At 33.9% G+C, this 15,763-nt stretch overlaps 1 protein-coding gene across 1 annotated transcript in view; it reads right to left on the bottom strand.

Annotated features, from left to right (window-relative positions):
• ctdsp1 (CTD (carboxy-terminal domain, RNA polymerase II, polypeptide A) small phosphatase 1) overlaps positions 1 to 10,479 on the bottom strand; it is a 58,079-nt gene extending 47,600 nt beyond the window's left edge. The window contains exon 1 of the mRNA XM_056465769.1: positions 10,088 to 10,479. Coding sequence (XP_056321744.1) covers positions 10,088 to 10,163 — 76 coding nt within the window. The 5' untranslated portion in view covers positions 10,164 to 10,479. The remainder of the gene's footprint in view (positions 1 to 10,087) is intronic.
• Positions 10,480 to 15,763: the final 5,284 nt, after the last annotated feature.

Here is a 15,763-nt window from a genome sequence, read left to right as displayed (position 1 = left end):
GAAAACGCTTGATGGTGGCCTAGTTACGAGTGACGCCAGGGGAGCGCGAGCGCAAAGCCCATTGTAATGGTCAAGGAAATCACATGCCGCTTGTCACTTCTGGTCAGAATAACAACACATGTGAAAATGAGCGCCGTGGCTAGCAGCAGTGAGGAAATTGTAAATAAAAAAGCATGTAAGGATGTCTCCAGAGGGGCTTTTTGGTTTCTTGTGCATCCCAGCCACTGGCTCCCCATCTGAAAGTTTTTTAGCATAGGGGGTAATATAGTAATCCAACTTCACAATTTGTAATGTTGCAATATGTATGTGAATAACGATGGTTAGTTCCTTTACTTGAAAGTTCAGATTTGGTTATCATAATTTGTTTTGTTTACGGAGCTTGAGGTTTACTGTATCATTATTATTGACATTTACAGATGTTGATCTACCTTAAAGTTTGCTTTGATTGTTCAGTATTTACAATTCACCATTGCACAAACTTTGTAACACTTTATTCATCAAGTTTAAGAGTCTCTTTAACATGTATGTTTATTTTATTATAAAAAGATGAGATATTTTGTTTAAACATTTTTGGTTTTGACTGTTAAATCTATTTACCCTAGTAACTAATGTTGGTAAATTAACTAAGTTTTTAAAAAACAAAAAAATCCTAATATACCTAAATGGATGGTTAAAAATATTCAATAATTATCGATATCGTATGATATGAAACATGATACCATGATAATTTTTTTTGCTATATCGCCCAGCCCTAAAAAACACACAAAAAAACAATGCATTTATTGGTTGTGATTAAAAATCATAATAAAATAATAAGCAACTAGATTTATTGTTTTTATTTGGTTTGGGTTTCAATAAAAAAATACTAATTGTTTTGTGGTTTATTTATTAAACTTCTGATTGATTTCTTATTGTATAAGAAAAATATTGTAATTTAAATCAAACTTCTGAAAAAAACCAATGCTTTAATTGGTTGAGATTATAAATTACAATAAAAAAAAATAAAAGGTTATTCCACCAAATATTGATTTCTGAACTCTTCTTAAGTAAAACCACTGACATTAGTCTAAAAATGTATATAAATATTGACTACATGGTACCTTTTTTGTCATTTTAATCAATAAAAAACTGCCCTTAATAGTAAATAGTTGAATGGTTTGATTAAAATGTTTTGCTTTTTTTGTTTTAATCTGTAAAAAAGTACTGATGACAATTCTTAACTTAAATGTAAAATAAAACTGTTCTCATTTAGAGCCTAATATAGACTCACACATTATTTTAGTAAAGCATTATGAATTTATCAAATACACTATTAAAACTAAGCATGTTACTCATTTCTGGCATGGTTTATCATGCAACCTTACCCTTCCATATTTAGCAACATTTAATATAACATCTCATAAAAGATGGATTAGTGTAATCATAATAAAAAAAATCTGCTTATTTACAATTCTTATGAAAAACTTTTAGACTTCGTTGAATCAATTAGTTTTTCCCCCAAAACTGCTTGGAAAAGTGTTTTTTCTTAGGGTGTTCGGAGAATAAAGAGTGACTCTGAAACCTAATATCACACATGGCTGTACGGTCAGTGCATGCTCCTGATTCCTTCTCAACAACGTCATACTTTGCCTTACGAAATAATCTGCTTCACTTTAGAATCTTAAAGACTGGAAATGCAACTATCCAGTTAAGCAACATTCTTTAGATGCATCAAAGAGGCTTGCTCTCTTTTTACCATAATACATCCTACTAAAAATTATAGTGCATCACTTTTTTTCATCCACAAGAGATTTTGATGTAAATCAGATGGAGAGGGTATCTTCACTGAACCTACCGGAGGTTTTCATCAGATCTCCAGCAAAAACACCAGCCTGTAAACCATCTCAACCATTATTGGTTTACATGGTACCTGGTCTGGATACTCACTCACATTTAGAAAGCATTGTTGTATTTATTCGACAGCATTTACAATGACCTTGATGCATTTCAGATTAATATTTTCAAAACTGATCAAGTCTAACTAAGAAGCTACTTACTATTAGTCATAAGCTGGGTTTCCATCACTCTGTTAATGTGCATTTAAGTCACATCACATTAAGAAAATTGGAAGAAAATACACGCGAAAAGGTTTTACTCTTGCTTGAGGTGGTTTTGGGATTTTCCAAATAAACTCTGACGTAGCAAACATTTTACAAACGTGACTAATCAGCTGTCTCCTTTATGTTTGCCTTGTTTACTGTTGGTTGCTAGGTTACCAATACTACAGTCAGCTGCTCAATCAACTTAATGGAAACCTAATTCTGAGTTCAGACTGCATGATCTTAGCCGATTTTGACTCGCAGACAGGTTTTGAGAAATCGCCGACAAACGCCTGACATCGGTGCTCGTTCATGCAAGCGACAATCACACAGTGTGAACTATCAAAGACACGATCTGAGAGAATCGCCAATGAGTCGCTGACACCCATGAGGTATTTGGCATACTAAATGTCTGGACCTGTCAGCGATTCAAAATAATGCAGTGTGAAATGTATTCTGGCTGAAAATAACATCAGAAATTACCTACAGCCAATGAGAGAGCAGCATCCACTAGTATGGGTATCTGCAGGCCAGTGGGAGGTTGAGGCAGAAGTTAAAAGGGCTTCTTTTCGGTCTATTTGGACCCAATTAATGAAGGAAAAACGAATGAAAATTTGGTAGTAGCACCCGTGTCTGTTTGACATGACATCTGAGCAATACCACAAACAGGTCGAAAAAGAAAAAAAGTTGAGGAGAAATTGCTAATTCCCTTCAAATGCCAGGTGAGCAAAATAAGTACATTTTCTACCCTACTAAATGCTTCTTTCTCAGTATGTAGTAAATAACAAAACATATACTACATGACCTCACGTTGTTTCCATGTCACTTCTCATGTGTGTTTGGTTGTGAGACGTAGTTCGCGGACCAAGACAAAGTTGTCAGCGATTGTAAAGTCATGTAGTGTGAAACTCCCTGTCGCTGATCCATCTTGCAGTGTAAACAAAGCAGCGATGAAATGCTAGCCCAGATAGTCATTCAGTGTAAAAACATCTGTGACCGACTACTTTAAAAATCGTGCAGGCTGAACTCGGCATAAGCCACCATTTATTTGTGAACTTTAAGACAACTAGCTTCTTGTTAGGATGGAAACCTGACTACAGTCTGAGATAACGAATATATTATATACTTGTATGTGGGTTAAAGACAAAATAAAAGTACTTTCAAGTATCAAAATAGTAAGTGTTTTTTTTTTTTATTCCTTCATTGAAATGTGCGCGTTTCATTTTTTTATGAGCAAACACATTTATGCATATCAGGCTCTAAGAATGATTTACAAAAGACAGTGGACCCTTTTCACAAGCCAGTTATGATGTGCTTAACAGTCACAGCATCTTAAATCCTTGAAAGTTTTTAATATTTAGATTTTTTTAAACATATGAACATTTATAGGTATTTCTGTATGTGTTAAATCATCTTTGCTTCAAATGCTAAAAAAACTAATTAGAGCTTGTGCGAGGCGTTTCTAATGCATCGTCTATGGGACAGGACAATAAATTTTACGTTTTTCTCTCATCTGGCTGCTGTCAGTCTCACACAATTTTTTTCATTTTTCTGACCGTCTTTATAACATCATCTTAGAGTTTTTCTTTTATTATTTGAGCAAATAAGATTGAAAAAAATATATATTTCTTGTATTCTCCCATTCGCTGTGCTCTAAGTTTTCCCAACTATGACGACTTTCGCTACTAAGAAACCCGGAAATGTGAAAATGGTCTATCAAATGTTGTTCAGTGTAAAAATTGTTTATATATCAAAAATCTCATCAGACATGGAACAATTAATCTGATGACATATTAAAAAAAAAACGTAAAGGATCACAGCGCAGAGCTAAAATACTAATTAACTGTCATTTTAAAGCACAACTGACTCCATGGTTTCATTTATATGTAAATATGTTATTATGAATGACAATGGAACATTAACCCATATTATGACATTTTGTCTACACAAAATATCTTTGAAACATCAGACACTGTTAAGACTGCACAAATTATAGTTTGAGCTTCGATATTGCAATGTGTGTGTCCACAAAGATATGCAATGTTGAGTTTGGATTATAGATGACCAGGAACCAGGGGTGTAGTGGACATTTTAAAAGTGGCTGTATGAAATTATACGTTCATATAATTATTAATCACCCGTTTCTAAATGGTCTGTCTCTAAAAGCGAGGGGGACGAATCACCCCCGTCCCCCCCGGTTGCTACGCCCCTGCCAGGAACCTTAGGTCAAAACACATGAGACTTGTGGAGACTCTGCAGAATTTAAGCACAATAGAGTTTAAGTTAATTGTCTGCATGTGTTTTTAATGCCTGTGACGATCTAAGCATTTTAAGAGAGTTCAAAGCATTTTAATAGAGCATAAAGTTTAATAAAGATTCATATATTAAATGATTTACATGATGAAGACTATGCATTGTTAATTTACATTTGATTATTCAATTTCTGTAACCGAACACTGTTAGACACTCCACAAAAAACGTAAAATTACTGTTTATTTCACTTTAATATTTGCTTTGTTGTGTTTAAGACTGTACTTTGTTTTTTATATTTAACAAATTACATAAAAATATATTTATATTTCACTCCCCTATAAAATCATCCCAATCAATTTAAAGTCTTTGCAAAAAGAGTTTTATTAAGTCATCTGGTAAATATATATATATATATATATATATATATATATATATATATATATATATATATATATATATATATATATATATATAAATATATATATATATATATATATATATTACTTTAACTCATGAACATTTCATTCATACGCCTTGACAAACTGGGGTATTAGAAGCAAATAAGGAGCAAGGACTGGTGAGAGTGTTATAGAATGTAATAACGCTCGCCAAACGTAAAGTAAAAAAACTTCCTCATTTCGCAGTGTGTGTGTGTGTTTTGTGTGTGTGTGGTCCTTTACTGACAGCTGCCTGTGTCTTGGATCTTGTAGGAAAATATGGTGAAAAGTCCTTCCTGACGGTAATAGTTGGATTGCAGTGATTACTTCAGTAATGCCACTAATATATGCATACTCCACATGTCTTAATTCCATTTCTGTTTAGTTCAGTTATGGCTTTAGTCGCATTAAGGTAATCAAAAAAAATAAAATAAAATAAATAAATCGCTGTCTACATGGTAGACTCTTAATCAGAGTATTGTTTTAATCATATTCAAATCGTATTAAAGTATTGTTGCCCATGTAAAGATACTCAATGCTTTACACACCGTCAGGGCTCTGTGAACTTGGCATTGAGAAGCAGCATTTTCTGTATGTACATACATAAAAAAAAAATAATAAAAAATAAACCAATCAAATCAAAAATCAAAAATAGTCAAAAATAAACCAATAACTACCATTTATGCAAAACTCACCAGAAATTAAGTACTAAAGAGAGGCTGCTAGACACTAAAAACAACACAGAAGTCATAAAAACAGAAGCCATTTTGTTTGCATCACAGAAATTAAGATCACAGACACCAGATAAGCAACAACTCAAGGTAAAGTTTGGTTTAAGAGAGTCAAAGCATTCTCAGGAACTTCAGAATTCATAACCCGTGGCAAAAAAAGGATTGAGTAAACAATCAGAGAACAGCAGTGAGACGTGTTTCTATCATAAAAGGGTCAATTTTCAGCAAAACTTTGACCTGCAAATAGTGTCTTATCAGCACTTACTGTGACATTTTGAACTATAACCTTTTAATCATTCTACCTAGGGCTACACAATATATCATTCAAGCATCGATATCGCAATGTGCGCATCCACAATAGTTACACCTCAAAGATATGCAATGCTGAGTCTGTATTATAGTTGACCAGAAGCTACATAATTGTATTTAATCACTGTAAAAAACTGTGCAAAAAATGTTTTTTTTTAGAATTGTTGTCTCTTTTTTATAGAGTCTTGTCTTGATTTCAAAGCAAAAACAAGATTATTTACCTGACACTGGCTAATAATTTACTTGTTTTAAGGAAAAACTCTTAAATTTTCACTTATTCTTTCTGACGATGAAAACAAAATTTTACTTGCTCTAAGAATGTTTTCATATTTGGACAAGAAACAAAGCAAAAGAAAGCATTTTTGCATTGCGAATATTCAATTTCTGTACCTGAATACTGTTAAATGTCAAATAGAGCTACAGTGCATTCGGAAAGTTTTCGTAGAGCTTCACTTTTTCCACATTTTTTATGTAACAGACTTATTCTAATCAATCAACCAACTTTCTCATAGGTGAACTCCAATTAAGCTGCTGAAACATCTCAAGAATGATCAGAGGAAACACAATGTCCCTAAGCTCAATTTAGAGCTTCACAGCAAAGGCTGTGAATACTTCTGTACATGTGATTTTTCAGGTTTTTTATTTTTAATAAATTTGCAACAATTTCAAAAAATCTTTTTTTACATTGTCATTATGGGGTATTGGGTGTAGAATTTTGAGGAAGTAAACGAATTGAATCCATTTTGGAATAAGGCTATAACATAAAAAAAGTGGAAAAATGAAGCGCTATGAATACTTTCCAGATGCACTGTATTCAAAAATCGCAAAAAAATTTAATATTTCAATATCCATTTTTTTCAATATCGTGCAGCCCTAATTCTACCATTCAATAGTAATTTAGTCTTACCTTAAAAATCTTAAATCATAAATTCAGATCTACATAAATTTCACTATCATGTTTCATTATTTCATCCTATACTTACATATAAGTATATATGGTTACATAATGATTATTCTTAAAAGGAATAATTCACCAAAAATGTTCAATTCTGCCGTTATTTACTCACGCTTCACATGATAAAAACCTATTTGAGTTTTTTTCTTCTGTTATTCTGAGATTGAGGAATGCTGGTAGCAGGCACCAATTGACATCACTAGTAATTTATTTTCTACTATGGAAGTCAATGAGTGCCAAAAAGCAATATTCTTCAAAACGTCAAATTTTGTGTTCAACAAAACAAATTTAATTTAATTCATATTTATTTCTAAATCGCTTTTACAATGTAGATTGTGTCAAAGCAGCTTAAAATAGAAGTTATAATAAATTGAAACTGTGTCAGTCCAGTTTTTAGAGTTGAAGTTCAGTTCACTGTGGTTTAATTTTCACTGCTGAAAGTCCAAACCTTGAAGAGCAAATCCATCGATGCGCAGCTCCACAAGTCCCAAACTAAGCAAGCCAGTGGCAAAAGTGGTGAGGAACAAACTTCACCAATTGACGAAAGTGAAAAAAAAAAAAAAAACACTCAAGAGAAATCATGCTCAGTTGGACACAACCATTTTTCCTCTGGCCAGAATAAACAAACTCCTAAAGGATTTGAACTGTCAATGAACAAATGATGACATCACTTTCATTTTTGGGTGAACGATGGCTTAAAACGCAAAAAGCAAGGCCTCTTAACTTACAAAGTATTTCCATTTTATAGATCCTGTGCACATTCACATGCACAACCAAACCACACAAGCTTAATACATTAAAAATAAACTACACAACATTGCACAACTACAAAATCTAGACCAGGGCTGCCCAAACTCTGTCCTGGAGGGCCGGTGTCCTGCAAATTTTAGATTTAACCCCAATTAAATGCACATGAACCAGCTAATCAAGCTCTTTCTAGATATACAAAAACTTCCAGACAGGTTTGTTGACGGAAGTTGGAGCTAAACTATGCAAGAAAACGGCCCTGCAGGACTGAGTTGGGGCACCCCTGCACTAGACTATTTAAGTACAATAAACAGTACAAAAATTTGGGCTGCACAAAATATCATTTTTCAGCATTGATATTGCAATGTGATCATTCGCAATAGTCACATCGTGAGAATATGCAATGTTAAGTCTATTGAGGCCTGTGACTGTGAGGGTTTTAAAAGCATTCAGGCATAAGCACTGCATTTTCAAAAAACTTTGAAAAATGAATAACGATTAATTTTATTGAATTGTTTATAAAAAAAAATGAAGACTATGAGTATTATTTTACAATCAATTATTCAACTGCTGTATACCTGAATACATTTTGACTTTTCAGAAAACAATAAAACGCTGTTTATTTCATTTGTATATTTTTATTTATTTAATTTATCTATGCTTATAGATTTTGCATTATATTTTATGCACTCCCCTTCAGAATCTTCCAAATCAATCTAAAATTATAAATTCTATACAAACATTTATTCAACTCATCTAGTGAGATTGTATTCATAACATAGTATCATATCATGTATTCAAATAATAATAAAAAAAAATAAATAAATAAAATTTAAATAAAAAAAAATACTAATAAAAAATAAATAATACAAAATATATAAAAAATAAATAAAATAAAATAAAAAATATATTTAAAAAATAAATTAAAAAAAATCAAAAAAAAAAAAAAAAAAAATCACAATTTGTATTTTTTTTTTTTTTCAATATCATGCAGTCCTAACAAAAATATTTACTGCCATTAAAAAAAAAAAGAGTTTCTTGCCATATCAGCTTTATGGCTATGTCATGGCAAAAAAAAAAAAAACAGATCAAGTTTACCACATTTTATAAATATCACTTTCGAAGGTTGCTGGTAGCAGGCACCAATTGACATCCATAATAATGTAGTTTCTAAAATTTTGTTCAATTCATTCATTAATTTTCTTTTCGGCTAGTCCCTTTATTATTCTGGGGTCGCCACAGCGGAATGAACCGCCAACTTATCCAGCATTTGTTTTAAGCAGCAGATGTCCATCCAGCTGCAACCCATCACTGGAAAATCAATTCAATTCATGTTTCATTATATAGCACTTTTACAATCAGTAAAGATTGTAGATCGTGTCAAAGCAGCTTAACATAAACGTTCTAATAAATTGAAACTGTGTCAGTCCAGTTTTCAGAGTTGAAAGAGTACTATGGGAGTCAATGAGCGCCAACAAGGAATATTCACAATTTCACATTTAGTGTTCAACAGAAGAAAGAAACTCCTAAAAGTGATTATTAAACCACACTGAACTGAGCTAAACTGAACTGAACTTAAACACTACAAACTGAACTACACTGTTCCAATTTACTATGACATTTTATGTGAAGCTGCTTTGACACAATCTACATTGTATAAGCGCTATACAAATAAAGGTGAATTGAATTGAAAAATGATCTGAACTATCAATGAACAAAACATCAGTTCAACTTTTGGGTGAACGATGGCTTAAAATGTATAATAATAATAATAATAATAATAATAATAATAAAAAACACAGCCTCTTAACTAACAAAGTATTTCCATTTTACAGCTCTTTTGCACATTCACATGCACAAACCACATAAGCATAGTACATAAAAAAACTACAGCTACAAACACTAAACTATTTCAGTACAATAATTTATTCACCTACATCCTTGAATTGACACCATATCAAAAAAGACTCTGAATCTGAACATCAAGACATACAAGATAAACAAAGCTAGGAGTCTGCTATTAACAAACAATGCCTATTCTATGCAATCTTGTCTCGTGATAACCTGTCACCCGAAGAGTCATTTATTGTAAGTTCAGTGAACACGCACACCAGTGTGAAGATGACTCAAGCCAGGTTAGCTTGTGCACTACAGCACGCACTACTAAGTAAACAAGGGTTACAGCCTTCCCTCATACGTCACATGTCATCATGGACACGCCCCCTCTTCTTCAAAGCCTTCACTTACATAAAAATAAATAAATAAAAGTCTTTATTTTAATAAAACTCCAGTTTATGGTATACAAATGAAGCTAACTGTGTTTAATGAATCCGAATTCTCATTGTTATAGTGACCCGAATGAAAAGTGCATTAACTGTCATCAACTTTCGAGAAGTGAATATGGCATGTTTCTGTAGTGTTTTGATGTGCGGAAATGTGCGATTGAAGTGTTCGTTACATTCGAAGCAAGGCGGCACTTTGAAGATGGTACTTTGTATCAAGCGGCCGCCGCGCGCGCCAAACATTCTTCAAAGGAGTTTTTGACATGCGCCGACTGCAAACTTTCTCTCAACTCACCTCTGTCCCGCAAAGGAGCAGTCGCTTCTTCATCCCTGTTCACTTGTGTGATGATCGAGGAGGACGGGTGGTCCATGAGATCCGTAAAGCCAGTAAAATCGACACTTAAAAAGGTTTTCCGTATTAAAATCTTTCCGCTGGCTACGATTGAATTGACAAAAAAAGGGGAAAAAACTCCCTGCAAATGCCCCCAGAAATCCACAAGACTTTTACCGCGTAAAAGAAGTCATAATGCAAACCGTTCGAGGCTGTTTGCGATATCTGTGCTGTTACTAGTTAGACGACAAAATGAAAACGAAATAAAAATAATAATAAAAAGTTACGTTCCTTGATGATAACTTTTCACAACATGGAGTTCGGCTCTGCTCTCAATTTCAACATACAAACATGGAACTCGGTGGTTTCAAGGCGCCCTTCCTCTTAAAGGGGCAATGACACTCCAGCAAGAACCAACTAAGCAACTTTTTGAAGGTCCAAAGTTTATGAATGTGAAATAAGTCACGATTTTGAAGGAATATTTAAGCGAATGTGTTTTAGTTGCCTACCTGTTCAACTGAAACAACACATATAAAAGTTCCTCTAAATATTTTATTGGCCCACAAACGTTTACTCATTCATTTTCTTTTCGGCTTAGTCCCTTTATTAATCAGGGGTCTCTACAGCGGAATGAACCGCCAACTTAAAAAGCATATGTTTTACGCATATTGATACCCTTCCAGCGGCAACCCATCACTGGGAAACATACATACACACTTATTCACACACACTCATACACTTCGGACATTTTAGCCTACCCTATTCACCTATAGCACATGCTCAGTTAAAATACTTGGGTTAAAAATACCCCAACATATAACCCAACTATAGGTTATTATAGCACGTTCCCAACTATGGGTTATTTTAACCAAGTGCGTTGGGTTATAAAATTTAACCCAATGCATTGGGTTATTTTGATTAAATGTATTTTTTTTATTTCAAGTATTACTATTGGTACTATTACTAGTACTACTATTAATTGTATAATTATGACTGTGTACATAAATAACACAGTTTTCAAAAATATTGAAAATGCTTTATTTTCATTACATTTTAAGTTCCAGACACTTAAGCGTTATCAGTTTAACATAGATCAACTATGAAGTGCGCATTTGTATCATCAACAATTAAGAGTGCTGGTGAAATGGATATAAAACATGACACGGAGAGGTAATTTGATTAAAAAACTAAAATAAAAAATAAAAATTATTGCGTTTGAGCTTAAATAAACTTTCTAATGCAAAAAGAACATTATATGCATAATAATACAGCTCTTCTGTGTCAGTTAAATCAGTTGACTGTTGAAATTCCAAAATTTTAACCCAACTGGTTGAGATTTAAAAAAAATAACCCAATAAAAGTTAAAAAATAACCCAACAAAACACCAAATATTTAACCCAACTGGTTGATTTATTATTAAATAATGCAATAAAAGTTAAAAAAATAACCCAACAAAGCACCCAATATTTTTAACTCAACCATTGGGTTAAACAAATAAGTTTGTGTTTGGACCGTGGGGGAAACCGAACCCCACAAACATGTATAAATTTGCATATTACATTCATTATTAATTATAATTACTACATATAATTATAATTGCTACAATTATAATACTTTTAAGCTGTGCGTTGTAGCCTACTGGTCCTACAATACTGTAACTATAGGCTAATACAGAACATAAATATTTAATATGGTAAAACACACATCATTTTAAAATGCATTTTAAGTATATAAACAATTATTCAGTCAATAAGAACATGGTAAAGATGTGTCTTTAAGTTATTTATATATTTACGTTAAATAAACAAAGAAATAATTACATATGTTTCCCAGTGCTGGGTTGCAGAAGGGCATCCACTGTGTAAAACTTATGCTGGATAAGTTGGCAGTTCATTCCGCTGTGGCGACCCCAGATTAATAAAGGGACTCAGCCAAAAAGAAAATGAATGAATTAATAAATAAATAAATAAAAAGTTTATAATTTTAGTAGGGTCCACTTAATAATTTCTTGTTTTATTGTGCAATTTCCTTCAGACCTCCAGCATGAAATATTCTTACGCTATAATGATACTCTATTTTTGTTCTTTCACGTCAATTGGGTTGTAAATCTGACTTCGGTACAAAGTGTCCTAATCGCTCTCGCTCTCTCTCTCTCTCTCTCTCTCTCTCTCTCTCTCTCTCTCTCTCTCTCTCTCTCTCTCTCTCTTTCTCAGACTTGATTAACGTGCGTTGCCCCTTTAAAATCTACAAAATCCAATACGCAAACAAAAGTTTAAAAGATCTCTTGGCCTCGGCGTAAGAGAGCGCTCATTTCTGGGTTACATCTGTGTTTAAACCCGTCCGACGTGTGATATTTATCATTAGTAACAAGGCGAGAATGGTTTTTAAACGAAAGCGCGTGTGTTTATCGCGCATTAACAAGCAAGACAACTTTCTTGCGAACTTTTTTGGCAGGCTTTGCGAGCGCGGGCGGCTTGAGACCGTCTTCAGAATGGAGGATAGGGAGAGTCCTCAAAGTTCGCGCACTCTGTCATGTTGATTACAAAGTTTGCATCATTGGTATTCATGACACACTGCGCGTAACATTCTACAGTCATTCACCGAGAACACGAGAGAGACCCTCCAGATAATGAATTAGAAGATTTTTTTATCACGTGTTCTTTCTAAATATAATAAACAATTTTAGCACTGCATGAAAATGTTTAAGAGTTTATTAATAATCGACAGCATCATATTTTGGATTCTTTGGCTCTCTACCTTTGAAAAAGCAGATTTTAATCAAATAATGTCTAATATATTTGAAACCATTTCAATTTTCAGTTTTATTTATATAGCACATTTAAAACCAAGCATCGTTGAATAAAGGGCTTCACACAATAAAAACAACAACAACAACAACAACATTCATTCATTCATATTGTTTTCGGCTTAGTCCTTTCAATAATCAGGGGTCGCCACAGCGGAATGAACCACCAACTTACCCAGCATATGTTTTACGCAGCATATGCCCTTCCAGCCACAATCCAACACTGGGAAACACCCATACACTCTTGCATTCACACACTACATCCAATTGAGTTTCTTCAATTCAACTATAGCGCATGTCTTTGGACTGTAGGGGAAACTGGAGCACCCGGAGGAAACCCACGCCAACACGAGGAGAACATGCAAACTCCACACAGAACTGCCAACTGGTTCAGCCAGCACTCAAACCAGCGACCTGCTTGCTGTGATGTGTTTATGCTGCCCACTGTGCCATCATTGTAACCCCAGTGAATAGTTTATTAAAACCTTACAATTTTTTTTAAAAATGTGTATTTTTTTAAGGTTCAGTATTCATTCATTTATTCATTTTCCTTCGGCCTAGTTCCAGTTTTATATAATAATAATATAAGTTCCTGAGCTCAAGAAGGACAAACATTAAAAAAAAAATGAAACTTGTTGCAAATGCTGATGCATCCGCAAATCTTTATGGCAGTATAAACCATTTTGAGGGATGTAAACAAAAACAATAGTCCCAACGTATTTCCTGTTTTACATTTTTCATTTATATAGCTTTCTATAGCTTCTGAGAATCCCAAAAGATCTTTTATTGATCCCAAAAGATCACATATTGATAAATAATTTTATGATAGCTGCAAACATTGAGTTATTATTGAATTGCCTCTTATGAAATAGTTTGATAACAAGCAGGAAATGTTCATCATTGAAATGGTCTATAGCAGACTACTTACATCCAATGTGTACAAAACTCTCACATTAGTATTACATTTAATTAAACAAATAATACAGTCCAATATATGATTATTAAGGGCAGCATGGTGGGGCAGTGGGTAGCACAATCGCCTCACAGCAAGCCGTGGTTTGCATGTTCTCCCCGTGCTCGCGTGGGTTTCCTCCAGGTGGTCCGGTTTCCCCCACAAGTCCAAAGACATGCAGTATGGGTGAATTGGGTAAGCTAAATTGTCTGTAGTGTATGTGTGTGAATGAGTGTGTATGGATGTTTCCCAGTGATGGGTTCCAGCTGGAAGGTCATCCGAGTTGGCGGTTCATTCTGCTGTGGCGACCCCTGATTAATAAAGGGACTAAGCTGAAAAGAAAATGAATGAATATGATTATTAATTATTGTTAAGATGTACAAAATCATTTTAGATACTTGTGTCATACTTGAAACATGATTTTTCTAGAAAACTAATGTCATATCTTCCAGTTATTTTGAAAAACTTTTTAGTCATTAAATTTAATAAAGACCTCACAGCAAACAGATGTGAAGCACAACCTTGCACATTTAAGTTTAATTGGAATTAAACATCATTGTACAACAGGATTTTCAGCAACATTTTGATAAGATTGACAATTCAGAGAAATATCATATAGCTGGCTTGATAGCAATGGTCTCAAACACAATTCCTGGAGGGCCTCAGCTCTGCAGATTTTAGCTCCAACCACCTCCAACTCACACCTGTTTAAGTCTCTAAAAGTCTTAAACATTTTGATTAGTTGGATCAGCTGTGTTTGATTAGAGTTGAAGCAAAACTGTGCAGAGCTGCGGCCCTCCAGTAATCGAGTTCAGGACCCATATTTTATAGCTTTAAAGAGCAAGTAATTCATAACCACATTATCCCCTGAGTTTCTCATGAAGATGTTCCAAGCCCATGTTTAAGATGTGTTCCACGTGTGATTTGCAGCATGTGAAGCTCATCTGGGGGTTCTGTATTGACTTACCAATATCTTTGATAGTTAAAAGTGCAAAGTAAAAAAAACAATTGGAAAGACATCTCAGAGTTTACTGAGCAAAACACAGCCAAATTAAACACGGTAGCAGAGAGAGCTTGGGCGACACGGTGGTGCAGTGGGTAGCGCTGTCACCTCACAGCAAGAAGTCACTGGTTCGAGCCCCGGCTGGGTCAGTTGGCATTTCTGTGTGGAGTTTGCATGTTCTCCCCATGTTAGCGTGGGCTTCCTCAGTTTATGGGTGAATTAGGTAAGCGAAATTGTTTATAAGGTAAGCTAAAATGTTCTGGTCCTCCAGATTGGGGGTTGAGCATTCACCTCATAAAAACTAGATGTTACAAAACACCAATATGGTGTGGCTAAATATCAACCTCTATATAAATGGCCTTGGGAATAAGTAAGTAAAGAGAGCTCAAATGCACATTTATTTATTACTGTTACTTTAATACTTTAAATAGCATTTTTCAGGTAACAACTGATATTAAATCCATAAAGTATGTCAATTAGCCTGAATTAAGAAAGCCGTGCAAGGCCGTGATAAAAAAATGCTTACCAAAATGGAGCCCTATCTTAGTTTTTTATTTTTGAAAATGCTACTGAGATTGAAGTTCATTACTTTGTTATTGCAATGCTAATTATTTTTTAGAATATTTAAATAATTTTAGCAAATTATTTGCAAGTTACAGAATGTTTTCTATAAACGCAAAGTATTTTTTATGAACTTTTATTAAAGAGGAAAAAACATTCTAATTGTTTATATTTGAGGTGGCACGGTGGCTACCACCGTCACTTCACAGTCCTGGCTAGGCCAGAAAGCATTTCTGAGGGAGTTTCTCTAAGTTTCCATGTGGTTTCCTCCGGGTGCTCTAGTCTCCCTCACAGTCCAAAGACATGCGCTATAAGTGA

Source organism: Danio aesculapii, chromosome 9 (assembly GCF_903798145.1).
Source record: "Danio aesculapii chromosome 9, fDanAes4.1, whole genome shotgun sequence".
NCBI lineage: Eukaryota > Metazoa > Chordata > Actinopteri > Cypriniformes > Danionidae > Danio > Danio aesculapii.
Note: the sequence above shows the minus strand (reverse complement) of the source record. Positions and strands in the feature narration are given on the sequence as shown.